Source organism: Emys orbicularis, chromosome 8 (assembly GCF_028017835.1).
Source record: "Emys orbicularis isolate rEmyOrb1 chromosome 8, rEmyOrb1.hap1, whole genome shotgun sequence".
Lineage (NCBI taxonomy): Eukaryota > Metazoa > Chordata > Testudines > Emydidae > Emys > Emys orbicularis.
In genome coordinates, this window is record NC_088690.1 from 7,921,539 (window position 1) to 7,949,317 (window position 27,779).

Consider the following 27,779-nt stretch of genomic DNA (forward strand, 5'->3'; position numbering starts at 1 on the left):
ACACACAGGGCCGTCCTTAGGATTTATGGGGCCCTACACAGCATTGTTAAACTGTTGCCCCTATGCCCGACTTGCTCTTAGCAACACAAACATAAGCTTACAGTATTGGAAAACTTGCCACATGCACTTTATTTAAAACAGTTTAAACAAATGAAGCACACTCTAATGCTGATGGACTATACTTGCACTAAAGAAGTAGCGCTATAGAAAAAATTCTGATTTATTCACAGAATGATGCGGAGAGTCCCGGTCCCCCGCAGAGACCTGACCCCCAGACCCTCTCCCTTCTGCTACTAAGGACACTGCAGTGCACCCCGGGTGAACAGGAGCCAGCCTGCTCCTATCTGCGGTCCCGGTCATAGGCGCAGACTCCGTGGATGGGCGCTTCGGGGCTGGAGCACCCACGGGGAAAATTTAGTGGATGAGCCAAGCTCCCCCTCTCTGTCCCTCCCCCTCTCTGTCCCTCCCCCCCACGCCTCTCATGCGCTGGCAGCCTCGCGCTTACCAACTCCTCCCCCTCCCTCCCAGCACTTCTGGAGCAGGATGAGTGGGGATGGGGCACGCTCGAGGGAGGAGGTGGGGCGGAGGTGGAGCAGGGGTGGGAAGAGGCGGAGCGGAGGCGGGGCTTGAGGAAGGGGTGGAGTGGGAGCTGGGCCTGGAGCGGAGTTGGAGGCGAGGACCCCTCAGCAAGATGAGAAGTTGACGCCTGTGGTCCCGGTGATGCCCCAAATTTTTGGGTGCCCTACAGAGCTGCGTATGCTGCATATGCCTAAGGACGGCCCTGTATACACACACACACACACACACACACACACACAAAAGAGCTATGATCATATGTTATGTAAATAAGCCCAGGATACAGATAGAAAAGGCATTTGTCTACTTACTGGGAGAATCTGGTATATTTACTGAGCTACCAGGACATTAACAACATGGATCACTTAAAATCTATTCCCTAAACATACATCGTCTTTGGGGTGAGTATTAACCAATATGTAGAAATTTACAGTAGTATGCGATAGTAGTCTAGGCAAAAGAATCCCCCCCCCCCAGTAGAGAGCTGTGGGGGTAACAAAAGAAATTGACACTGTGCAAAATGATTCTATACATGTATATACTTCCCTTCTGGTGTATCTGTCTCTATAGAGATGGGCATGGATGTCTGAAGAGATTACAATGCTTCTGTTAGCACTGACAGTGGCTCTTTAATTTAAAAAATAATCCTTATGCTGAGGTAACTGAGTAGTGCTATTGAAGGGCATTACACTGCCTGGTGGTAATTAGGTTCTGTAATAGGTTTGGCTTCCCAGACTCAGAGGCAGTGGACACTAGGAGTCTGGAAGAAATGATACATTCAGTTTGAGGAGAAAAGAGGAGGAAGATGCTAGATGCTTTTCATCGCCAGCCCTGCTGGTCTCTGCAGAAGGACAGCAATAATAACTGCACAGCTGGTGATCCCACTTCATCCCGGCCACAAACTGTTATGTCAAAGTCATCAGCGGAGAAAGGGAGATGGAGAATGTTTCAACAGTTACTGCAGCAGAACGGGTACAATCTGACCATGTCAATAAGCATCTGCCAAAATGGCTGCAAGTGGAACATACTTAAGACGCAGCGTTCTCAAAAGAATCTCTGACAGCTGATCTGTGGCCTAGACTGAAATGTGCTATAAAAATATTGTCACTAGAGCTGGTCAAACATTTTCCATCCGGACATTTTTCCCTCCGAAAATGCCGACTTTTCTCAACTGACGCACGTTCCTGCAGAAACCTCATTACAAAATAAATCAAAACCAAGTTTTGGCCTTATGGGAATAGAAGATAAAATAAATTTAAAAACAAAATAAAAAAGTCAGCACTGAAATATTTGGATTGACCCAAAGATAGTTTTTTTCTGAAAATTTAATTTGGCCAAAAATTTCCAAATTCTTTAGTTTTTCTCCAAATAAGAATGAAAGCAAATGTCAAAATTGCAGACATTCCGAGGAAATAGAAATGCCATTCCTGCTTGGTCTGCTTGTAACTTTTCACAGTGCTTTGTGTGTTCAAAGCATTGTATTTATTATAATCCTCCCCGGAGAGCTAAGGGCTATTATCCTTGCTTCACAGACAGTGAAACTGTGTGTATTTCTACACTTCAGGCTGTGGGTGTAATTCCCAGCTCAAAGAGACATACCTGTGCTGGCTCTGTTTGAGCTAGTGCTCTAAAAACAGACGTGTAATCACAGCAGTGTGAGCGGTGGGAAGGGCTAGCGGCTCCTGGTACATGCCTAATGTCTTGAATGGGATCGTATTCGGGGTAGCTAGCCCTTCTTGCATAGCATACCAGCACGGCTACACAATATTTTTAGCGAGCTAGCTCAGTAGAAGCTAGCGCTGGTATGGCTCCTTGAGATAGAGCTGAAGGTGTAAATCCTAAAGTGCAGATGTACCCTGAGGCACAGAAAGGTGAGGTGAATTGCCCAAGGCTATGTAGCAGGCCAGTGCCAGAGCGGAGATGAGAAACTGGGAACTTGAAATGCTCCGCTCATGTCCTCTTTAGTTCACGCTGCCTTGTAAGGTGGTTTCACCCCATTTCCTAGTGGACATGTGTCTGCATCACAACAGCCATTACAACTGGTCCCGATGGCCGAGGAACCATAAATATACATGTGACTAACCCCAGGGACTGTTCACGGTTGTCAGATTAGCCGCCTGCTTCAGCAGAGAAGCTAAGCGTCAAGTGGACCTGAAGCGTTAGCTGCTCTCTCCCTATTCGAAGTGATCCTTTTGTTCAGGGCTGAGGCTCATTGGCAGGGTGGTGTGTGGAATCTATAACACTACTGCCGGTGCCAGACTTGGTCTGAAGAGAAACAGAGCCGTTTCCCCCGAGCACCCAAGATTTCACTTCCAGAATGAAAGGTATTTAAAATCCAGCAGGTCTGATTCTCCTCTCTCTTACACTGGTGTAAATTAGGAATAAGTCCATTGAAGACACTGCAGTTTGGTGTACAGCTAGCAGGAGAGAAGAATTCAAGCGTGAGATCTCCAAAATCCCTGGAATAATATTTTAGGCATAACCCAGGTATTTTTCAGATCATAACTGCTTGGTTTAGAAAGAAATTTCAATAAAATAAAAAAGAATTAGAATAACAAACTTCTTAGAAAGCCACAATCCCGTAGATACCAGCGAAGTGTAGTCAGGAAGGGTATTAAAAACGTAGTCCTGGTAAAGCAAGAGAAACAAACGTAAAAAGAGCTGAGATTGCTTTCTGACCTACCGTGTGTTGGGGATAGGTGCCAGTGGTCTCTCTGATATGGTGTTTAGCCGGTAGTAATCCGAGAATGTTCTGGCCACATTTCTCCCTAACTTCATATCTGTGAGTTTTTAGTTAAGGAACTTCTTTGAAAAGGACTTGGGGGTGAGGGGAAACAAGCAGAGTGTAAAGGTAAATTACTGTTATTTGATGCATGAACAAGTTTTACATTAACCATCCCACAATGCCAAAAGCTTCAGGGCAGGGTCAACAAAATAACTTATGTCAGCAGCTAAAGTGAGTGTCTTCTGGTTTGCGTCTTGTTTTCATAGGCAGAAAATATGTTGCATGAAATCATAAAGGGAAAGAAACAGGCCCCTCTGATGTACTTCGCAAATGTCACTGGGATCTCAGCATACTTTCATCTCTCATGAGGGAAAGTAAATACCCAAGAAGTTTAATCAGTCACGGTGCACATTAACTTGCTTCTCCTGGTCCAGGGTATCCTCCTGCAGGAAAACAGCCAGCATCTCAGCAGTACTGCACTTGCCTCCAGGAGCTGAGATCTAGAATTTCATGGTATGAACTCTAAATGGTTCAGTACGCAACCTCAAAGTTGGGAGCTGAAACATTGGCTTGGGCTCATCTTGAGCTGCACACACCTGCTGACCTAGGAAGGAGCTACTGTACTTTGGTTCTGTGGTGTAATTCCTGACCTAGAGACTTGGATTTGAAAACAGAACTGGGAGGTACACGGTAGAGACTAATCCTTGGAACTGTGAAGGGGGAGGGCATTGCACAAAATTACCTATCAGGCCTACTCTGTCTCTAATCACCATGAATTTCACCGAATGCCAACCTTAACATTCAGTACTAAGTAGACACTGCGCTATCAGAGGGCCTGTTCATCTTGCTGAGATGTTACAGCAAGGCAACTGCTCTGAGGCTTCACTAAAGTGATTGACTTGGTAGAAATTAAACAATCCAGGGTCATTTAAAAAAAAACAACGGGAACACTGTTGTCCTGGACAATGTTTGCATTGGGTGAAATGCATCCCTGTGCTGAGGGTCAGCACAAGGCCTATGCAATTCTCTGGGCTTGCCTTCAACACTGGGTGAATTTCGCCCATTATGAATGAAACAGGTTTCATCATCTATGGCTCTGCCCTGTGAGATTTTACTGAGGACATAAAGACTGCTATGTTTGCCTGCACAGTCATGAACTGCTGGTCTCCAACGAGCACTTGGGGATAATCAAAGCCAAAACACTATATATATATATATATATATAAAAAAATCTAAATTCTACTCTGCAGTATTTTTCAAGGTGTCCATTGGCCAGTGACAATAACTCCTGTTTCAGTGGCAGTTCCACAGTATATGAGCTGGGAACCTCACTGTACAGAACCTGGTGAATCTAAATTGACCACAACACTCCTTCCATTTTAGCTGCTTCGTGCCATTTTCCTTTGCCAGTTTAGGAAAATCAATCTATTTCGGTTTTATTTTGTAAAATTATATCAATTAGCTGCTGGTGCTTCCATTAGAAGGAAATTCTGGAATTGCAACGTGTCAGGGGTTTTTAAGCCACTTGCATAAAGATGCCAGCTTCTAAATGAAGCTTTTCTTATCCACCTACTCACCTTAGGATATCAGAACAAATGAGATTTAGACATCAGGTTCATGCAGCCTGGTCAGAACCCTATTCATTTTTTTTTTCAGAAAGGGGGAAAGACTAACTCGGAATAGTCGAAAGTTTTGACTCTGTGACTGGAAGCTGGAAAATGTTATAAACAGATGTGACCCTAAGAGGCCTGGTAAATTAGCTAAGGTCTAGCTGTGGTAGATGACCCTTGATGACTGTTCAGAATTGCAGTCCGGCCAATCCTGGATCGGCTTCCTCCTATATAGATTCCAGTGCTTTGCCTAGTAGTGTTTTAAGTGGCTTCACTACTTCTACTGAAAGTCTGTTTCAAAAGGCTTCCCCAATAGGACTTTAATGCTAATGTTCAACCTACCACTTCACATGCTGTTGACATCTATACTGTATATCCTATGGGCTCTGTTATACCACTCAGGACAATCAGAACTATTGATATGCACAATATAAATCTGGGAGTATGCATGGGCTGTGGGGGTGTTACCTATGTGTGTAATAGTCAGCTTAGGAGAAAATTAGCATAGCTGCAGTATAAGGTAAGTAGCCTTGCATTCTGGCTACATATTACAGGGCTACTGCCTGTATGTGCATGGAAGTGTGACGTTAGAGAGTCAGAAGATCCTATCACTCCATAGAGGCAGCATCTCTTGGAAAGAGTTTTGTCATTGTTGCTGGAATTTGGGGATGGTTGGGTTTTTTTATGATTCTGCAGATGCTGAACTCAAAGCAGCAGCAAAGTTTATGAGTTCCAAGTATCTGGAGAAAGAAGAGGAGAGGGCTGTTAAACATTTATGGCTTGATTTTATGCTTTCTTTCATTTTGCCCAGCACATTAAAAACACTGAGCAATAACTGGGTCCAGGAAAGTCTCCAGGACGTTTTGTCAGGGCTAATGTCTTTAGATTCCTCTGCTAGAATCAGCCCCACTGTCCTCCTCTTTGTCTTTCTTTGTTGTAGGTGCTGTGGTGGTGGGAAGTGCCCTCCTAGTGAAAACTTCCCGGGGGAGGGAAGCCCTCTGTTTACACCTACAGAACAGGTGCAGCCTAGGCAACCGTCATGCTAGCTTCTCCATGATACCCCACCATTGTGTTTCAATGGAGAGGTCCATTTTTACAGCTGCCTCTTGTCAGTCTCCATGCCCAATACAGACCTTTATGTCTTTGCTAAGGCTGCCAACAGACAGGTTCTCAGTGGTACCAGATGACAGAACAAGGAGTAATGGTCTCAAGTTGCAGTGGGGGAGGTCTAGGTTGGATATTAGGAAAAACGTTTTCACTAGGAGGGCAGTGAAGTACTGGAATGGGTTACCTAGGGAGGTGGTGGAATCTCCTTCCTTAGAGGTTTTTAAGGTCAGGCTTGACAAAGCCCTGGCTGGGATGATTTAGTTGGGAATTGGTCCTGCTTTGAGCAGGGGGTTGGACTAGATGACCTCCTGAGGTCCCTTCCAACCCTGATATTCTATGATTCTATGAAGGGAAGCAGCAAGTTTGGGAAAGTACAGGAGAGGGTCTGTTCTTGCACATTAGCTGCCAAATTTTGCACACGCAAGAGGTTCAGATAAGGACATAAACTTTTGGATCCTCATCCGAACCAAGCCGAATGCCCCAGACTTCTTACTATTTATTATTATTCACATTTCTAAGGCACCCACCATTGGAAGAGCGAGGCAACTGAGGCAGTCATCCATTACTTGTTTTCAGTCAAGATTTGCTGCTCCGATTGTGCACCTGCCTGCTTAGAACGATTCACTGCAATCACAGCCCCCAGTATTCTGTCTGCACCAGGACGCAATAACAATCTCCATTTGGAACCCAGTTAGCAGCACAAGTCATTAGTGAAGAAACTAAGTGTTGCTGCTTTAATAGCTCACTAATCATTTAATAATGTCACTACTGCAGAGCGCGGTGGCACCATCCATCAGCTTTTGTTTTGCTTTTAGAAATTCAGGGTCATTCTACTTCCCAGGGTGTGGATTCTCTCTTTCCCCTCTCACGAAGCACAGCAAACTGCTTTAAATAATTAGAAGCAGGACTGCTCCTTCAAGTTTGCATCTCATTTTCATAAGGTCCGATGTCATTTCTGTGGACCAGGAAGTGAAGCTTTGGTGACGAGGACGATTTGACAAGGGCAAACCAGTTAGCAGCCCCTGTTCGTCTTTGATAAGTCCTGTGGGGTCTCTGCCAAGCAGATCACAGTTCTGTTTTTATGTCTCATCTAGAGGACAGCACCTCCATCAATTTGAAACACTGTGCTGGGTTATTAGTTTATGGAATTCATCCAAGTTTAGTCCTCAGCAGGATTTAAAACATTGACCTTCCAGTCCAGAGGCACCAATTACCAGACCTGCGTACGCCTTTGGTTTAGGCAAACACATCTAAGTTACCCTAAAGAAAGGGAAGGGGCACAAAGGGAAAGAAAAATGAGATGCACAGAGAAAGAAAGATTAAATCTTTGTAATAGCTCAAATTAGAAATCGGAGGTTGCTCTCTATCAGACAACACTGAATTCTCCAGCAAGTCTCAAGCCACCACAACAAAAATCATATTGTTTATGAAAAAAGGAAGACATTTTTGGCTCCCAGATGATGGTGGGCAGCGAGTGTATTGTCAGCTCCCTATTATCTCAGGAGATATGGATGATGTTTTCCTGTACATTTAGAAGCACTCCCATCAATGGATAGAAGCCACTTCTAACTGCCATTCTGAATGCGGATGCTTATTGGAAATGGCATTAACTGGCTTTAAACCACAGCATTATATCATGCTAGGGTGGATCAGCCCTGGTGTTATAATTTATTAGCACTATTTTCTCCTCCTTTCAGTTGTTTGTTCCCGTTGTTTCTATGGAGCTGAAATTAATCTTTCATCACTAATCCAGTGCTGCCCTGGTCTGATCTGATTGCGAGCATAACAGTCAGGTTAGATACAATGATAACAGTGATGAAGAGTGGGAGTTTTTGGAGAGATGGTGTCCTGGGAGCTTTTCTTTTCAAGCCATCACCATGTAACACACATACCTGTGCAAAGCTGAACAGCGAGGGCTGATTTTCTGGGCAAAACAATACATCCTTCCTCGCAAAAAGCTACTTCTGGGAAGCATAAAAACTGTGGCTGATCATAGGCTTAAGTATGTTCTAGTGTATCCGGAAATATGTGTAAATCTGATACACAGAAATCGTTAGCAATGGGGTAACTTGCTAAAAGGTCAGAGGTTTTGAGGCCTAGCTTCTTCCCATTGACGCTTATGGCAAAACTCCCATTGATCAGTGGGAACAGGCTTGGGTCCTTAGGTTGGGAAAGCACCCTGAAAGCCTCAAATAATTGAATATCTGAACCTCCTGGGTCTGCATTGCTCAAACAGGCTTTTTGGTCAGAGTTATGGCACTTTAAACCAAGGCTGGATGTCTCTCTAAGAGATATGGTCTACCTCAGCCACAAGATATGGGCTTGATGTGGGAATTACTGGGTGAGGCTCTCTGGCCTGTGTTATTATGCAGGAGGTCAGACTAGATGATCATAATGGTCCCGTCTAGCTTTAAATCCTATGAATCTATTAACTTCCTGCATCTGGTCTGTCTGGACGTATCAGAAGAGCTGGCTGTCTCCCAGTATTCCAACACATGATATCGCAGTAGGTATATTCCCATGTCCTCTGTCGCTGGTTCCAGTCAGGGCCTGAAAGCACAGAGGCTCATGAAAACACAACAGAACAGGGGCTGCGAACAGGGAGTTTCGCAAGGGAGTTTAGAAGGGGAGTGGGAAGGGAGTGGGAGTCCCTCGCCAGCCGTAACCCCATCCCTGTGCCCCCCCCCTAAAACCTATAAACCAAACCACATTCCAAAACTCCCTTCTGTAAACCACCCTTTCACTAACTAGGATACAATGCAGGCAGAAGCCCAGCAGCAGAGTGGGGGCTATCCAGTTTATTGCACCGACTGTTGCATGTATGATTACCTGCCCTGTGGGCGGGTGGCTTATGTGTGCAGTCGGTGCAAGGAGCTCCTGGCCCTCAGAGACCATGTACGGACTTTGGAGGCCAGGGTGGCGGAACTGGAGGAGCTGAGAGAGGCAGAGAGGTATGTTGATGAGGCTTTCCGGGACACTGTAGAATTGTCCCACCTCCGCTTAGACAGCACCTGTGCTGTTAAGGAGGAAGAAGGGCCCAGGGAAGTAGAGCAGTCAATGGGAGCAGAGGGAAACTTTCCCGTAGTTGGGACCCTCCTTCCAGATGGTTCTGGGGTTGCCTCTCGCACTGAGGTTGCCTCTCCGGGGGAGGGAACTCCAGTTTCTAGGAAAAGGCAGGTGTTAGTAATGGGAGATTCGATTATTAGAAATGTAGATAGCTGGGTCTGTGATGACCGGGAGAACCGTATGGTGACTTGCCTGCCTGGTGCGAAGGTTGCGGATCTCTCGAGGCATCTAGATAGACTTATGTGTAGTGCTGGGGAGGAGCCGGTGGTCGTGGTACATGTAGGTACCAATGACATAGGGAAGGGTAGGAGAGATGTCCTGGAAGCCAAATTTAGGCTGCTAGGGAAGAGACTGAAATCCAGGACCTCTATGGTGGCATTTTCAGAAATGCTCCCAGTTCCACGCGCAGGGCCAGGTAGGCAGGCAGAGCTTCAGAGTCTCAATGCGTGGATGAGACGATGGTGTAGAGAGGAGGGGTTCACGTTAATTAGGAACTGGGGAAACTTCTGGGATGGGAGGAGCCTATACAGGAGAGATGGGCTCCACCTAAACCAAAGTGGAACCAGACTGCTGGCACTAAACATTAAAAAGGTTGTAGAGCAGTTTTTAAACTAGGAGATGGGGGAAAGCCGACTGCTGCAGAGGAGCGTGTGGATCGGACACAGACTTCTCTTAGGGGAGAGTCTGATGATAGAGAATCTCCAGGTTATAGTCAGGAGCAGAGGACTGAAAAGTATAATGTAAGGGCCGGATCAGATGATAAACAGCCACATAAAAAAGAATCTGGCACATCAGAAAAAGGCAGGCTAATAAACAGGGACAAGTTTTTAAAGTGCTTGTACACAAATGCCAGAAGTCTAAATAATAAGATGGGTGAACTAGAGTGCCTTGTGATAAAGGAGGATATAGATATAATAGGCATCACAGAAACCTGGTGGACTGAGAGCAATCAATGGGACACAATCATTCCGGGGTACAAAATATATCGGAAGGACAGAACAGGCCGTGCAGGGGGAGGAGTGGCACTATATGTTAAAGAAAGTGTAGATTCAAATGAAGTAAAAATCTTAAGCGAATCCACAGGTTCCATAGAGTCTCTATGGATAGAAATTTCATGCTCTAGTAAAAATATAACATTAGGGATCTATTATCGACCACCTGACCAGGACAGTAATAGTGATGATGAAATGCTAAGGGAAATTAGAGAGGCTATCAAAATTAAGAACCCAATAATAGTGGGGGATTTCAATTATCCCCATATTGACTGGGAACATTTCACTTCAGGACGAAATGCAGAGATAAAATTTCTCGATACTTTAAATGACTGCTTCATGGAGCAGCTGGTACGGGAACCCACAAGGGGAGAGGCGACTCTAGATTTAATCCTGAGTGGAGCGCAGGAGCTGGTCCAAGAGGTAACTATAGCGGGACCGCTTGGAAATAGTGACCATAATACAATAGCATTCAACATCCCTGTGGTGGGAAGAACACCTCAACTGCCCAACACTGTGGCCTTTAATTTCAAAAGGGGGAACTATACAAAAATGAGGGGGTTAGTTAGACAAAAGTTAAAAGGTTCAGTGACTAAAGTGAAATCCCTGCAAGTTGCGTGGGCCCTTTTTAAAGACACCATAATAGAGGCTCAACTTCAATGTATACCCCAAATTAAGAAAAACAGTAAAAGAACTAAAAAAGAGCCACCGTGGCTTAACAACCATGTAAAAGAAGCAGTGAGAGATAAAAAGACTTCCTTTAAAAAGTGGAAGTCAAATCCTAGTGAGGCAAATAGAAAGGAGCACAAACACTGCCAACTTAAGTGCAAGAGTGTAATAAGAAAAGCCAAAGAGGAGTTTGAAGAACGGCTAGCCAAAAACTCCAAAGGTAATAACAAAATGTTTTTTAAGTACATCAGAAGCAGGAAGCCTGCTAAACAACCAGTGGGGCCCCTTGACGATGAAAATACAAAAGGAGCGCTTAAAGATGATAAAGTCATTGCAGAGAAACTAAATGGATTCTTTGCTTCAGTCTTCACGGCTGAGGATGTTAGGGAGATTCCCAAACCTGAGCTGGCTTTTGTAGGTGACAAATCTGAGGAACTGTCACAGATTGAAGTATCACTAGAGGAGGTTTTGGAATTAATTGATAAACTCAACATTAACAAGTCACCGGGACCAGATGGCATTCACCCAAGAGTTCTGAAAGAACTCAAATGTGAAGTTGCGGAACTATTAACTAAGGTTTGTAACCTGTCCTTTAAATCGGCTTCGGTACCCAATGACTGGAAGTTAGCTAATGTAACGCCAATATTTAAAAAGGGCTCTAGGGGTGATCCCGGCAATTACAGACCGGTAAGTCTAACGTCGGTACCGGGCAAATTAGTTGAAACAATAGTAAAGAACAAAATTGTCAGACACATAGAAAAACATAAACTCTTGAGCAATAGTCAACATGGTTTCTGTAAAGGGAAATCGTGTCTTACTAATCTATTAGAGTTCTTTGAAGGGGTCAACAAACATGTGGACAAGGGGGATCCGCTGGACATAGTGTACTTAGATTTCCAGAAAGCCTTTGACAAGGTCCCTCACCAAAGGCTCTTACGTAAATTAAGCTGTCATGGGATAAAAGGGAAGGTCCTTTCATGGATTGAGAACTGGTTAAAGGACAGGGAACAAAGGGTAGGAATTAATGGTAAATTCTCAGAATGGAGAGGGGTAACTAGTGGTGTTCCCCAAGGGTCAGTCCTAGGACCTATCCTATTCAATTTATTCATAAATGATCTGGAGAAAGGGGTAAACAGTGAGGTGGCAAAGTTTGCAGATGATACTAAACTACTCAAGATAGTTAAGACCAAAGCAGATTGTGAAGAACTTCAAAAAGATCTCACAAAACTAAGTGATTGGGCAACAAAATGGCAAATGAAATTTAATGTGGATAAATGTAAAGTAATGCACATTGGAAAAAATAACCCCAACTATACATACAACATGATGGGGGCTAATTTAGCTTCAACGAGTCAGGAAAAAGATCTTGGCGTCATCGTGGATAGTTCTCTAAAGATGTCCACGCAGTGTGCAGAGGCGGTCAAAAAAGCAAACAGGATGTTAGGAATCATTAAAAAGGGGATAGAGAATAAGACTGAGAATATATTATTGCCCTTATATAAATCCATGGTTCGCCCACATCTCGAATACTGTGTACAGATGTGGTCTCCTCACCTCAAAAAAGATATTCTAGCACTAGAAAAGATTCAGAAAAGAGCAACTAAAATGATTAAGGGTTTAGAGAGGGTCCCATATGAGGAAAGATTAAAGAGGCTAGGACTCTTCAGTTTGGAAAAGAGAAGACTAAGGGGGGACATGATAGAGGTATATAAAATCATGAGTGATGTTGAGAAAGTGGATAAGGAAAAGTTATTTACTTATTCCCATAATACAAGAACTAGGGGTCACCAAAAGAAATTAATAGGCAGCAGGTTTAAAACAAATAAAAGGAAGTTCTTCTTCACGCAGCGCACAGTCAACTTGTGGAACTCCTTACCTGAGGAGGTTGTGAAGGCTAGGACTATAACACTGTTTAAAAGGGGACTGGATAAATTCATGGTGGCTAAGTCCATAAATGGCTATTAGCCAGGATGGGTAAGAATGGTGTCCCTAGCCTCTGTTCGTCAGAGGATGGAGATGGATGGCAGGAGAGAGATCACTTGATCATTGCCTGTTAGGTTCACTCCCTCTGGGGCACCTGGCATTGGCCACTGTCGGTAGACAGATACTGGGCTAGATGGACCTTTGGTCTGACCCAGTACGGCCTTTCTTATGTTCTTATGTTCTTATGTTCAGAATGGCAAATTTGGTTCTTCTTTGTTATTCTTCAGATGTGTTTCCTCAGCGATTCCTGGCTGACCTTTGCCTCCTCAGCGTATAGGCAGGAATTATGCACAATCCAACAACATGCATTTTTCTCCTAAGGAAAATCCCCAGTGATTATGAATTACAGAATCGTTACCATGCACATAAAGCAAGTGAGTAATGCTTAAATCAGTATGTAAATAAATAAATAAATGCAAATACAGCCAAAATAATACTGGATGCACAACAGGGTGACTAGATGGTTTGATATCTGACTCCACATGCGATTGATCGAAAGGAGAATGATTTTGCAGAAATACTCTATATACACAGGACCTGATTTCTCATAAACACTAATGCCCCTTTAAACTGATCTGACTACATACGTTATATTTACACCCAGAGCTGAGCAAATAATTCTTTTTTCAGTTGGGTGGTTGAACTGAAAAATCCGAAAAAAAGAATCATTTGTTTCAAACTGAAACTGGATTTTTTGTTGTTGTTGTTGTTTTTCATTTTTCTCACCAAAAAAAAAAAAAAAAAACCACATTTTTTTTTGGTTGAGGTTGATTGAAATGTTTTTGCATGTTGATTCATAAATAACATTTTGCTTCAAAAATATTGTTTTGAAACAAATTATCAAAAATGTTGGGTTTTGAAAACGTGCAAACAAAATGTTTCAACATTTCCAAAATTTTTCAGCTGAAATTACTCACCAAATTTGTGACCAATTTCAGTACCTCAAAAATTGCACTTTTAAGTTAATTGACTATTGGTCAACCAAAAATATCATCCAGTTTTATTTCTGATCAGTTTAAGGCTCCTACACACTGTCAGGATGGCATAAAGGGGCCGTAGTATCAATGCGAATAAGGCCTACAGTATCAGAACAAAGTAGAAAATGTTTTCTCCCTCTTGCTGTGCAGGTTCCTTAGGGGGGGTTATCTGAGGGACTCAGGTAGGAACCACACCGTCAACTGCATATTAACCACCATAAAAAGAGGGTGAGTATTAGCACCATTGAATTTTAATTTGTTATAATGCATGTTGCTCCAACTTCCCTCGAGAAACTGGTACACATTATAGTTTTAAGCAAGCTGGCTAAAACCAGAACACTGCAACTTCATTAGTTACACCAAGAATGAATTTGGCCCACCGTACACAGGCTGAGGAAATGAACTCACATTAAACTCTGGGAATATGTTCTTATACAGTACCAGAAAGATACTAGGGTAAGTCCATTCCAGTTATTTGAAATGTTTCTGATCTTTGTATTGTTTAATTCGTATCACTTTCCAAATCTGTGGGATAGCTGACCTCTGCCCTTCACGCAGTTAATGAAAATTACAGAGCTGATTTTGTTTGATACACAGAAAGAAGGGTCGGGGGAGTAAGCAGTTTATGTGAAAATTCAACTTTGGCAATTTTCTTCTCTTCATGACCAGTGTTCTTAAATACACTGGGGAAGGAGTGGCAAGAAAGCTGGAGACTTTAACAGTTGTTTTATTTCCTACTTCCAGTTAGGTTGGAAATGCAAGAAGAACGGAACAACGATTTCCAGCTCCAAGTGGAATCTGAAAGTACAGTGCAGCAAATGAACACGAATGGAAAATCACATTTTGAACTTTCTCAAGACGCAGTTGGTCCATCCCTGATTACACCTTACACACTTTGCAGTATGCTACTGCATTTCTAGCTATTCTTGTTAGACATTCCTCACTTGTGTTTGACAAATAATGCTCATTGTAGTCCAAGTGAAATCAGCTGCCTGCTTGACAGCAGAACCACTGCTACTGGCCACCACACCAAAAAGATGTTTGAAACAATTTCACAGCTCAGAATCGCTGGGAGATCAAAGAGTCAAAGGTCATAATTGGGCACTATGGAATGCAGGAAGCAATTGACTCTTTCTTCCCCTCCCTGCAGCTTGTGTTTCGGGACAGGGAATAATTACTAGCACTGACAAGAGTGAACCGAAGAAGAAGAAGAAGAAATGTGTGTGTGGGGGGGGGGGGAAGAGGTATTTTTAAAAGGCCTCTTGGATACATTTAGTTTTCAAGCTAAAAATAGGAGAGAGATTGAGATGCACAATGATCCAAGCGATTGTGGATATTAGGAATGAATGAATTGGTTTTGGGAAGAAGATGATAAATCCTGAATTGTTGACTGCATTCTGGGTAGCCTCTGAGCCAGCAACAAGGTAGGACCCGCAGAAGAGAGAATGCTAGGCATATGGCTCGCCTCACTGTCCCCTTATGATAAGGAATCTGTTGGAGGGTCAGTGATTGGGAATTGGGAGTTTAGGAATGGGGCAAGAAAAGGGATTAAAGGCTTGATCATTGATGTCAATGAGAGCCTTCAGACCCGTAATAGGGTTGGGAGTGTGTATACGAGAACCACCACTGAACCACTTGAAACTCACCCATCATTTACAGGCTACGTTCTTTCTTCGAGCGCCAGCTGTGGCCATGGTGGCTAAGGGATGCTTGGGGCAGGGGAGAGCAGGTGTGAAGGTGCAGGGCGTTAGTGACAGTGCCCAGATGCACTGTCTCGGAAGCGCAGAGGCAATTCGAATGCCTCCTCGGCCCAGGACGAAGCACGCTCTGGAAGGACAGGGATTTATTCTCTCTATCCGAAATGAATCTCAGACCATTTCGAGGTCACACCTCCCACACAGTGCCTGCCTCAGAACTCCAACCAGCATGGGGCCCAGCTAAGTCCCTGATATTTCTCTGCATCTTGTGCTCAAGTGCAAACACCTGGACCAGGGATACCCTGGCCTAAGTGCATATGACGATGCAGAGGGCTCCCGGTGCCCTCTCTCCTGCCCTTGTGTGTGACTCTGGCCAGCCTAGCTGTAAAGTGTTCATTTGAAAGAGTGGAATAGGAGCCATCGGCCATCCTGCATTTACAGCAGCCGTTCCTCGGTGAGTTCACTTAGCAAACACCCGTTGCTCGTGGTTTGAGCGCAGCTGAACTAGGCAACACCAGGTTTAAGTTGTACTGATCACATCTGGGGTATCGTTGTGCCCCTCTGTCTCTCTCAGGCTTGGCCTCCTTCCACAGCCTGTTCAAATGGGAGCTTGGTTTCGATAGCCGACTTGCACTTTCTGGACACCAGGCGTGTCAGGTTATAGAGCTGTCAATGCTGTGTCCATTCCCACAGCTACCAGTTTAGGGGGAGTGTTGTTTCCCAGACCTCATTTTAGTACGGCCACATGCAGTTGGTTGTCAGTGGGAGTTATGCGTGTATGAGGAATGCAGGAACTAGCCCCATGCAGGTGTTAATAGTTGAATTTGAACTACATCTGAAAGGGACATCCAGTAGAAATGACCCAACTATATAGCTCGTTCCTCCTGTAATGCTGCGGGGCTAACCCCAAGCCACCCTTGTGTAGTTTAATTAAATTAAAGAGGAAACTCCTTGTGGGATTGCAGAAGGGGTGGGTCACAGAACCCCCGGATGACAGGTGATAAGGACCCCTAGGCCTTTCATGCAGAGGCCCTTGTTTTTGCACACTAACTTCTGGTCTCCATAGGAGCACAGCTCCCGTTGGTTTCCAACGTTCTTCTTTGGTGTCTGCCACTCTCCAGGGTGAGGGGAAAGGCAAGGACTTAATGCAGACTGGGTCAGAGTGAATTTAGCTGATTTCCCATGAGCTAGGTTGAGGGAAGATGCTGTCATTCCCCACGGGCAGAGCAAAGGGGCTTCTTTGGGGTTTGAGGAGGGGAGGGTGCCAGGAGGTGATACTCTCCAATTCTGCACCTCGAGTGTCAGGTCCTTCAGCCATCCACCCAGGAAGGTGGAGAGGATAATCTGGTCCTTAGTGGACTAACACGGCTACCCCTCTGATACTGGTCCTTAGTGAATTTCTTTCCTTTTCCCTCTTGCCCTTAAATAATATAAGGAAGCGTTTGGCACCATTGCAAGGTTCCTGGGCATTGTGAAGGGACAAGAGCTGGACCCACACAGAGAGGAACTTATCATGGGGACTAACACTGGGAACCGTTGTGGTACAAACCTTAAGCCACCCATAGATACAGATGGAATTGATAGGATTCCTACCCTGCTGAGAAGGAGCAAAAACAGCTTGGAAGCACAGGACATTTGCTGCAAATGCTCCACCTGACGATAAGGAATGCTGAGGCCACGCCTGGCCGATTCTGCGTGTGCCAGACCAGGGAGGAAAGATGCTCTCACTATACCACAGCAGTTTATTTTTCAATGCAAGCACCGCTCAGGGTCAGAGAACAAGCCCTTCATCCATTCATGGCTCAGTCATGTGTGAGGTATAATCCCACTGTGGGGCAACAAACGTTGGAGAGAGCAAGGCGTGATCTGGTGATGTAGGACTGGGAGTTGGAACTCCTATTCCAAACCCCGCTCTCCCAGGGTGTCCTCCTGTGACCGTGAGCCAGCCTTTGCAAACCTCTTTGCCTAACAGTTCCCCTCTGTAAAATAATAATCACATACACATATACATCCCTCTCCCTATTCCTCACATTTATACACAGCCAGCCCCACACAGACATATATATATATATCTGACTCGGTCCCCACCATCAAACTGCTCACTGTACTGCATGAAAGAATGAAAGCAAAGCCAATGTAATAAAATACATATTACCCACTTAAAAGACAAACACATAGATTCATAGATTCTAGGACTGGAAGGGACCTCGAGAGATCATCGAGTCCAGTCCCCTGCCCTCATGGCAGGACCCAATACTGTCTAGACCATCCTGGATAGACATTTATCTAACCTACTCTTAAATATCTCCAGAGATGGAGATTCTACAACCTCCCTAGGCAGTTTATTCCAGTGTTTAACCACCCTGACAGTTAGGAACTTTTTCCTAATGTCCAACCTAAACCTCCCTTGCTGCAGTTTAAGCCCATTGCTTCTTGTTCTATCCTTAGAGGCTAAGGTGAACAAGTTTTCTCCCTCCTCCTTATGACACCCTTTTAGATACCTGAAAACTGCTATCATGTCCCCTCTCAGTCTTCTCTTTTCCAAACTAAACAAACCCAATTCTTTCAGCCTTCCTTCATAGGTCATGTTCTCAAGACCTTTAATCATTCTTGTTGCTCTTCTCTGGACCCTCTCCAATTTCTCCACATCTTTCTTGAAATGCGGTGCCCAGAACTGGACACAGTACTCCAGTTGAGGCCTAACCAGCGCAGAGTAGAGCGGAAGAATGACTTCTCGTGTCTTGCTCACAACACACCTGTTAATGCATCCCAGAATCACATTTGCTTTTTTTGCAACAGCATCACACTGTTGACTCATATTTAGCTTGTGGTCCACTATAACCCCTAGATCCCTTTCTGCCGTACTCCTTCCTAGACAGTCTCTTCCCATTCTGTATGTGTGAAACTGATTGTTCCTTCCTAAGTGGAGCACTTTGCATTTGTCTTTGTCAAACTTCCTCCTGTTTACCTCAGACCATTTCTCCAATTTGTCCAGATCATTTTGAATTATGACCCTATCCTCCAAAGCAGTTGCAATCCCTCCCAGTTTCGTATCATCTGCAAACTTAATAAGCATACTTTCTATGCCAATATCTAAGTCGTTGATGAAGATATTGAACAGAGCCGGTCCCAAAGCAGACCCCTGCGGAACCCCACTTGTTATACCTTTCCACCAGGATTGGGAACCATTAATAACTATTCTCTGAGTACAGTTATCCAGCCAGTTATGCACCCACCTTATAGTAGCCCCATCTAAGTTGTATTTGCCTAGTTTATCGATAGGAATATCATGTGAGACCGTATCAAATGCCTTACTAAGGTCTAGGTATACCACATCCACCGCTTCTCCCTTATCCACAAGACTCGTTATCCTATCAAAGGTTTCAGAGTAGCAGCCGTGTTAGTCTGTATCCGCAAAAAGAACAGGAGTACTTGTGGCACCTTAGAGACTAATAAATAATAAATAAATAATGCTCTAATAAATTTGTTAGTCTCTAAGGTGCCACAAGTACTCCTGTTCTTTTATCCTATCAAAGAAAGCTATCAGATTGGTTTGACATGATTTGTTCTTTACAAATCCATGCTGGCTATTCCCTATCACCTTACACCTTCCAAGTGTTTGCAGATGATTTCCTTAATTACTTGCTCCATTGTCTTCCCTGGCACAGAAGTTAAACTAACTGGTCTGTAGTTTCCTGGGTTGTTTTTATTTCCCTTTTTATAGATGGGCACTATATTTGCCCTTTTCCAGTCTTCTGGAATCTCTCCCATCTCCCATGATTTTCCAAAGATAATAGCTAGAGGCTCAGATACCTCCTCTATTAGCTCCTTGAGTATTCTAGGATGCATTTCATCAGGCCCTGGTGACTTGCAGGCATATAATTTTTCTAAGTGATTTTTAACTTGTTCTTTTTTTATTTTATCGTCTAAACCTACCCACTTCTCATTAGCATTCACTATGTTAGGCATTCCTTCAGACTTCTCGGTGAAGACCGAAACAAAGAAGTCATTAAGCATCTCTGCCATTTCCAAGTTTCCTGTTACTGTATCTCCCTCCTCACTGAGCAGTGGGCCTACCCTGTCCTTGGTCTTCCTCTTGCTTCTAATGTATTGATAAAAAGTCTTCTTGTTTCCCTTTATTCCTGTGGCTAGTTTGAGCTCATTTTGTGCCTTTGCCTTTCTAATCTTTCCCCTGCATTCCTATGTTGTTTGCCTACATTCATCCTTTGTAATCTGTCCTAGTTTCCATTTTTTATATGACTCCTTTTTATTTTTTAGGTCATGCAAGATATCGTGGTTAAGCCAAGGAGGTCTTTTGCCACGTTTCCTATCTTTCCTATTCAGCGGAATAGCTTGCTTTTGGGCCCTTAATAGTGTCCCTTTGAAAAACTGCCAACTCTCCTCAGTTGTTTTTCCCCTCAGTTTTGATTCCCATGGGACCTGACCTATCAGCTCTCTGAGCTTACCAAAATCCGCCTTCCTGAAATCCATTGTCTCTATTTTGCTGTACATCCTTCTACCCTTCCTTAGAATTGCAAACGCTATGATTTCATGATCACTTTCACCCAAGCTGCCTTCTACTTTCAAATTCTCAACGAGTTCCTCCCTATTTGTTAAAATCAAGTCTAGAACAGCTTCCCCCCCAGTAGCTTTTTCAACCTTCTGAAATAAAAAGTTGTCTGCAATGCAGTCCAAGAACTTATTGGATGGTCTTTGTCCCGCTGTGTTATTTTCCCAACTTATATCCGGATAGTTGAAGTCCCCCATCACCAATAAATCTTGGGCTTTGGATGATTTTGTTAGTTGTTTAAAAAAAAGCCTCATCCACCTCTTCCACCTGTTTAGGTGGCCTGTAGTAGACTCCTAGCATGACATCACCGTTGTTTTTTACCCCTTTTAGCCTAACCCAGAGACTCTCAACACTTCCATCTCCTATGTCCATCTCCATAAAAAAACCTAATGACTGATTCCTTTTTCTTTAAAAAATGTTAATTAATTATTACGTGGGACCCATCGCAGTGATTTTATCAACGTCTTGGGAAAACGAAGCTTCCAGGGGCTGTTAAGGAGGAAAGGATAAAATGAGATGGATGTCTGGAAGGAATGACATCTAAATCATCAAGCCAATCACCGTTGCCACATTCCAGCCAAGAGGTGGCTGCATTTCAGTGATGGATAAAAAGGATCTTTGTGTATAGTTTTGGAAGTGCTCTGAGATCCTGTGGGATGACAGGCAGCGCGGACAACGGGCTGGATTCTCCGCTGAGCTGCATCTTGTACAGTCCTTCCAGCAGCACTTTACATCCTCTCTGCATGGGTGTAAATGACACCACAGGGGGCAGAGCAATGGAATGTCAGCCGCAAAGCAAAGGCACTCCAGGCCGAGTGATTTACAACAGTGTAACACCAGATTACACTGGTGAAGGGGAGAAGCAAATCACGGGTGTTATTACTAGTACAGAAGCCACGGAGTTTGCCTGAGTGAGGGAAGAGTAAAAACATTTTACAAATCCATTTTTTCCCCACAGAAATTGCCTCACTTTATATGACAATTCCCGTTTCCAGATAAATTTAGCATTTTCTGAAACCTTTGATTTTCCCTTTTTGTTTTACATGCAAGCTGTAATGCAGCGATAAGGTGATTTTATATTATATATATTCCTCCACAAATAGTACTGCTCTGCCTTCTCCTCTGATTGCAATCACAAAGCCCATGCTAAAAGCCTCCTGAAAGCTATTTGCCAAAGCCAGTCTCTAGTTTTATGGCATACCCCCCGGGGAGGGGCGTTGGCAGCATTGGGACTATACCTTTCTCTCTCCAAGGTTACGAGGCTGTGAATGCCTGTGGCTCTGCTATTTCCCACAGAGCATTTAACTCAGACGAGGATGTGGCCTTACAAAACGTCAGATCTAGAGACTTTGGGCTGAGTTCTCTCATTTACACCAGTATAAACCAGGAATATCTCCATTGGCATTACACCAATGTAAAACTGGTGGCAGTCAGAGGAGAATCAGGTCCTTTTAACCTAAGGAGGAGTTTCTAATGCAATCAGCTATTCTGGGTATTAGCAGACATCTGTATTAGCTGATGGGATGGCTTTAAAGTCAGTGTATGCCCTTGTGAACAGGGCATTTGTACTAAGAAGTCTGTAAACCAACACAATCTGTAGCCTCTGGAATTTTTTTCAGAGGCCTCTCTGGTAACTCGTCATTATCCAGTGTCTCATTTATGGCTTTACCGTAAAAATCATCTTACTATGAGCCCTGTTATCAACCCTTACTCGTGAGTAACTCCTAAGCAGTGGATTGGGAGTTCAGACTGAATGAAATGTGCTGGATGCAAGATTCCAGAGGAGAAGAGGCAGCTGGGACATAAATATTGGTTTTCTTTTAAAGAATGCTTTTTGGAGTGAATGAATGTTGGTGGAAATTTGGACACTGGTGGGCCCAAGGGTTTGTATACCTTATAGTCTAGTATAAGACAAGAGAAAACAGATAGATACCGACAGAGGGGGAGTACAAGGAAACAATGAGAGAATATTGGTAACCATGAATAGACCATGGTCTGGGCACACCAGTGTCCAACTGTCCACCAACATTCATTCACTCCAAAAAAAATTGGGGTCCTGGTCAATGACTGAGGCCCAAGGTGCTGTGGGAATATAAATAACTGCTCCTAATAATAATGCCAGGAAGCTGATTTCCCTCTATTTATCAACCCAACAAGTTCAATGGCAGTGCAGGCTTTCATACACTGCCTCCTCGCTGTGCCTCAAACACTGGCCTGGAGGGACCTCCTCTACAGGATAGCTCAGTCCTTGGGGCCTCTTCTACTGCCAGGAAGACATTTGTTAGGTACCAGCAGTGGTTTTGTAGCAAGGACGCTGATCCACTGGGAACTGGACTGAGACTAAAAAGCTCTTTTTGCTGCATGGCCCCCAGAATGGGAACAGTTTTCACAAACTTGTTTCAAACTGGCAGCTTAGAGTCTTTGGCCCAGATCCTCAGCTGCCCCCACAGGGGAGAAGCAGCGTTTTGTGGGCAAGCATCAGGGAGCCTGGCTACAGTGTCCTGCTCTTGGGGCTGGTTTTGCTTTGGCTCAGCCATGAGGCCTGCCCCAGACTCCACCGGCTTGGCAGCATCTCCAGGGAACCACCAGAGCATGCTTCATCCAAGGGTGGAGGAGGTGGCTCTATGCCTACTGGGGACTACCCTATGTTGGAGGAATAGCTAGAAGGGGAGATGTGGTTTGTTCTCACACCCTTTGCATTGCCAAGCTGCAGAGTGAGGGACCAGGCTATTCATTACTGATCCAATGAGACCAGCGGGATGCCCGTTCCTACCTCTCCATCCACTAAGATGGCCTCCAATTTAAAATTAAACTTCTCTTGGAAAGTTCTATCTGCAATCACAGAGAGAGGCTCTCCTCGGACTGAGTAACCAAGCCCACAGCCGGCAGTACCGAGTCATTTGAAATCCGTTCTGCCTTCTCCAACTAATTCAAATATCGGTTGCATTCCACCTTGCTTTTCAAAGGCAGCTCAAAGAAACACACAAACAAACCGACTCCATTAGGAGCTGCCAGAGCTGACTGGCGCCCTTTCAGACACACCCCTTTGAAAAGGCTAATGAGTCTGAATGGGGAGGAAGAGATGGAGGAAAAAGGAGTGGGGCTGATTCTGGGAGGTGCTGGGGTGGGAGTCAGTGGGAGAAGAAACTGCTCAGCACTGCACAGGATCAGACCCAGAGAGAGAGCCCCGTTTCCTTGGCATAGCATGCCTCTGAGGTCTCTATAATTCATTAGAAAAAGCAGGGTGCTGAATAATCAGGGTGTGGGGGCGAAGGGGGGACGATTGCTAACTGAGATCCCTAGGAGCCTGGCATCTCCAATCTCTAGCTCCCATTCGAGTCCCTGGTCTCCCCGAAGTGAGCGATCCAGAAAGCTGAATATTGACAAAATATAACGAGCTCATTGAAATCTAAGCACTGCAATTAGCAGGGAAGAATGGAGCAGAGGGGCTGGGAGGCAAACTGTCATTATTTATAATGTCGATAATAATTTACACGGAGTTAAAAATATCAACATATCCCAACGCTTGCTGGTATTTTCTAGCCCTCCATCAGCTCAATGCCCAGTGAGTACGTGACACCCAAAACACATGAAGGCAAATGACTAATGCCTCAGTCTATAGCCCACACACCCTGGGTCCACCAAGGCCAGCAGGACTGCAGGATCAGGTGGAAGTGAGCAATCAGTCGATACAAGCCAAAGGAGGAGTATGTAGCATCCCGCTCCTCCTCAGACATTATCCTGTGCTAATAATGGCGTCAGAGTGATGCAGAGAAGAAATGGAGCTTTCCAGACAACCTGTCCCTGCCTCATGTTCATCCAGGAACAGTTTTCATTCCCTCCCAGTCTCAGACACCGCCAGCCCCTTTTCACTTGACGTTGAAATTCACCCCTGCTGTCAAGATGTTGCTTCCACAGCCCTGCTGACACTAAGGGCTCCTCACCAACTAAATCAAACCCCATCCTGGACAATCTGGAGTTGCTGAGGAGTTGTCATACACTGATGTGGTGGGGGCTCTGTGAGGCATTGTGATTCCTGGATGCAGTACCCCGCTGGAACACAGTCTCTGTACCAGTCCTTATTCCCCCTGCCCTCAGAATGAGACATGCACTTTAGCTGAGTAAAGTCCCCCAGGTGAAGGTACAGAGGAAACCATCCTTCGTCTCCTGAGCACTGATGGTTTTTGTAGAGACATAGGTTAAAAGCCAGAAAGGACCATTAGATCTAGTGTATAATGGAAGCCTTAGAACGTCATCCAATTACTCCTACATTGAGCCCAATAGCAGGTGTGTGACTAAAGCATATCATAGAGAAAGTCATGCAGTCAGGAGCTGAAGACATCAAGAGATGGAGAATCCACCACTTCCCTTTCCTACCCACTATCCCTCTCTTTGCTGAGCTCTGAAATGCGAGGGAGAAATAACAAAGAATTGGGACAAAAGTAGACACCTTTTAGAACTTTCTGAATAGCCATAGCATGGAGAGAATAGCCAATGGAAGGAAGGAATCCTATGCATGGGCTAGTTCCTAAGGAAAATTATATTCTTGGGAATACAAAAGGAGAAGATCAAAAACTCAGCGGCACCAAAATTTTAAGTAGGGGTGACCCTTATCAAAGGTTCCAGTCTCACCCATTGTCCAGGCCAACAAAGACCAACCAATGCTCTCCATCAGCTTAATGGACAGTGTCAGTCAAGTGCTAATGGAGAAATAGCTTGGAGTGAAAACATATTGAGACAGATATTGGTATAGGACACAGAAAGGGGAAAATTGTGGCGTGGAGAAGCTGGCTTTGACCATGGCTCACTGGGTATATAAACCCAAATATACTTGTGGACTTGGTAGAGGAGTATTCATGTGCTTTTTGGGTAGAACCTGGGTCCTCTCCCTGCACAGGTATACATACGGCAGCATCTGAGCCACAGCAACCAGAATTTATTGAGGCTTCTTCATTAAAACTAAAGTGAGATGTAAAAAATAAAGGGAGGGAGTGACGGGAAATAGGAGAAGAGTGTATTTCAGTAGAACATGCTCAGAGAGAATGCAGGAGGTGGTGGGTGAAATTGAATGGGAGAAAGGCAAAAAACAGAGTAAATAGAAATTGTTCCAAGATAATTGAAAGTATGTCCGAGCACTTGTGTGTGCTAGCTAGCAATAAATATGCTGCCTGGGAAAGTGAGCCACTGTGGGCAAATAAAGGAAGTGCAAAAAAAGCAATCAAGGGGAAGGAAAAAGCATATGCAAGCAGAGCTGTAGTGTAGAGGAACAGAGGACAAAGAATGAAGCTGAGAGGCTGGAAATGGTGCAGAACTATGCATCTTGAATTGCATTCCAATCGGGCCCTTCGGCCTAGATGCAGTGGCCTGGAAGAGCAGCAGCTGGATGGAGGTCTGAATTGTAAGTGACGGCATCTGTCAGGGATAGTTGGTGGGTGGGGAAACATGGTTGGATACAATTACCTCTCTCTGGCTACCTCTTCCAATATAGCAAGTAAGTACCTGAAATCAGGCTTTGTTCTAAATGTGGTTCCACTGGGTATGAAGCAAGTGAGCTTCAGCACGTAGAGTAATCCTGGTGATCAATGTCAGCTCCCGGCTCTCCAGGGTAGGTACCAGTGTTGAGCACACCTGGCTAGAACAGACAGGTTCTTGCCTCTCTAAACAGAGACTTACATTGAGGATAAGCAGAAGTTCTTCAATATGAAATGGGCTCTCCTACATAAAAAGCCCATTCTTTTATCCAGAAGAAATATTACACAGAGAGTTAGGAGATCTAGGGAGCAGCTGTGAAGCAATCAAGGCCAATACAATAGAAGTACAAGGCAAACGTTTCTGTTCAGATTCGTATGGTGGATCCTGATCCTGCTTTTATTGTCTTCCTTCGTGGATGCCCAGAAAGACTTCTGTGATCAAATGGGAGTGCCACATATACAGAGGAGCACAGAATATCACAGTGTGGCTTCAACAGTCAAATTTCGCCCTAGCGTCTTTCAAATAAATAAGCTATAGAATTAAATAATGCAGGACAGCATGTGGTATAAATTGTAGAGAATTAACTGCAGATAACAATAGTAGATAATAAAATACTTGGTTTTTATCTGTTAACTTAAAGAGGCCAGTAAGAATGATCATCCCCATTTTACAGATGACATAACTGAGGCACCGAGAGCTTAAGTGGCTTGCCCGGTGTCACAAAGCAAGTCAGTGAAAGATCCAATAAGAGCAACAAGGTTTCCTAACTCGCAGTCTTGTGCTCAGTCCATAAGACCACAGTTTCCCTATGGTACTCCTATCCTCACAAACTGCCAATTAAGGGTGGCAGTATAAAACCCCTCAACACAAAAAATAACTGTATGATGAGCAGGGCTAGGGGAATAGTGTGAACATATTTTGACAAATGTTTGCTTGAATTGTAAAAACAAAATCCCAGCTCCGCTCCCAAGTCTGGAACCGGTGTCAAATTCAGTTCTTGGGTGATTTTCCACCCCCGTTATTCAACCTGCGCTACCTCATTACAACTCACGCACCGTGCTCTATGCCAAAGCCCACTGCTTTCACTGGGCTTTGGATCAGTTGCATGGTTAATAAACCACAGGATTCTTTCAGGAGGCTAAAAAGAGACGGAGAGAGAAATTAAGGGATCCAGGCAAGGAGTTAAGGGATGTTTGCGGATGAGATTTGAAAAGAGGCAGAAAGGCGCCTAGCCCAATATCTTGGCCCTTGTCTATGCCTTTGAGAATGACCTGCAATGTACATATTTGATTAAAAATGGAAGAGACCAACCCACTCCAGTACACACATTCTCCGATTGTCATGGAAGCCTGATCTGTTCTGTTTGTTGCACCATTTCCCATGCAAGCCCCAAAGTGCCTTTGAACTGCTGTTGTCTTGGACAGTATGGAAGGATTTCATAATGCTTGTTTGCTGCATCCTCCCATCATGCCTGCATCTTGGAGGAAAGACAGACTAGTTCATTTTGAAGTCAAGTATCCGTCTTTTCGACTGCTTGCATAGACCAGGGCATCAATAAATTACAGCTTCTAGGGATTAATTGACTGGAGCAGGGTTGGTTAACTTTATGACTAAATGGGAACTAATCAGCTACCAGGCAGAATGGAGCAGTGTTACATTTGCACTCAGTGAGTTTGAGCAGAGAGAAGAATAAAAAAAGATTACGGATGCCGAACATAGAAGGAAAAAGGTTTTCTCCCTAAAGAAAATGTACACAGGCTTTCTTAGATCTGAAATGATATCTCCCTCAACCTCCTTTCTTTGTGAAAATCACTACTTCTGAAGCAGAAATTCTACTGAAGGGAAGATCCTATTATCAGCAGCAGTCACATTTCACAGCAATGTGATTAACTGCCGGTCACATGGTACCCTAGCTCACCACTTGTAGACAGCTCAATAATTTTAACGAGGAAAGAAGAGTCTTTCTTTCTTTCCCTTCAGACTTCTCTTACAAGGCAGGCAGTGAATTTGACCCTTAAGGAAGACCCCGCAGGGACCTGGATATCACTTATCAAGTCTAAATATGCATCCCTGATCCAGGTTGATGGGAAGTGTAGCATCCTCATCTCGACTTCTCCCCCCAGAACAAAACCAGTCACCTTGGCCAGGAAATGTACTACCTCAATCACAGTCACACTTCAATCACCAGGCTGTCTCTTGTCTCAGCTCCTGTCCTTGGTATGGAGTATTTACAGCCCATCTGTCTGTCTCAAACACACTTCTCACTCAAGAGGGAAATTAATCTCTCTCTCTCTCTGCTCTCTCTATCCTTTCCCCCCTCCTCCTTCTCCTAACA

At 44.4% G+C, this 27,779-nt stretch overlaps 1 protein-coding gene across 1 annotated transcript in view; it reads right to left on the reverse strand.

Moving 5' to 3' along the window:
- Positions 1–27,779, reverse strand: part of AGBL4 (AGBL carboxypeptidase 4) — a 1,406,728-nt gene that overhangs the window by 15,014 nt on the left and 1,363,935 nt on the right. The window contains exon 12 of the mRNA XM_065409275.1: positions 3,260–3,356. Within this exon, the coding sequence (XP_065265347.1) occupies positions 3,260–3,356 (97 nt within the window). The remainder of the gene's footprint in view (positions 1–3,259; positions 3,357–27,779) is intronic.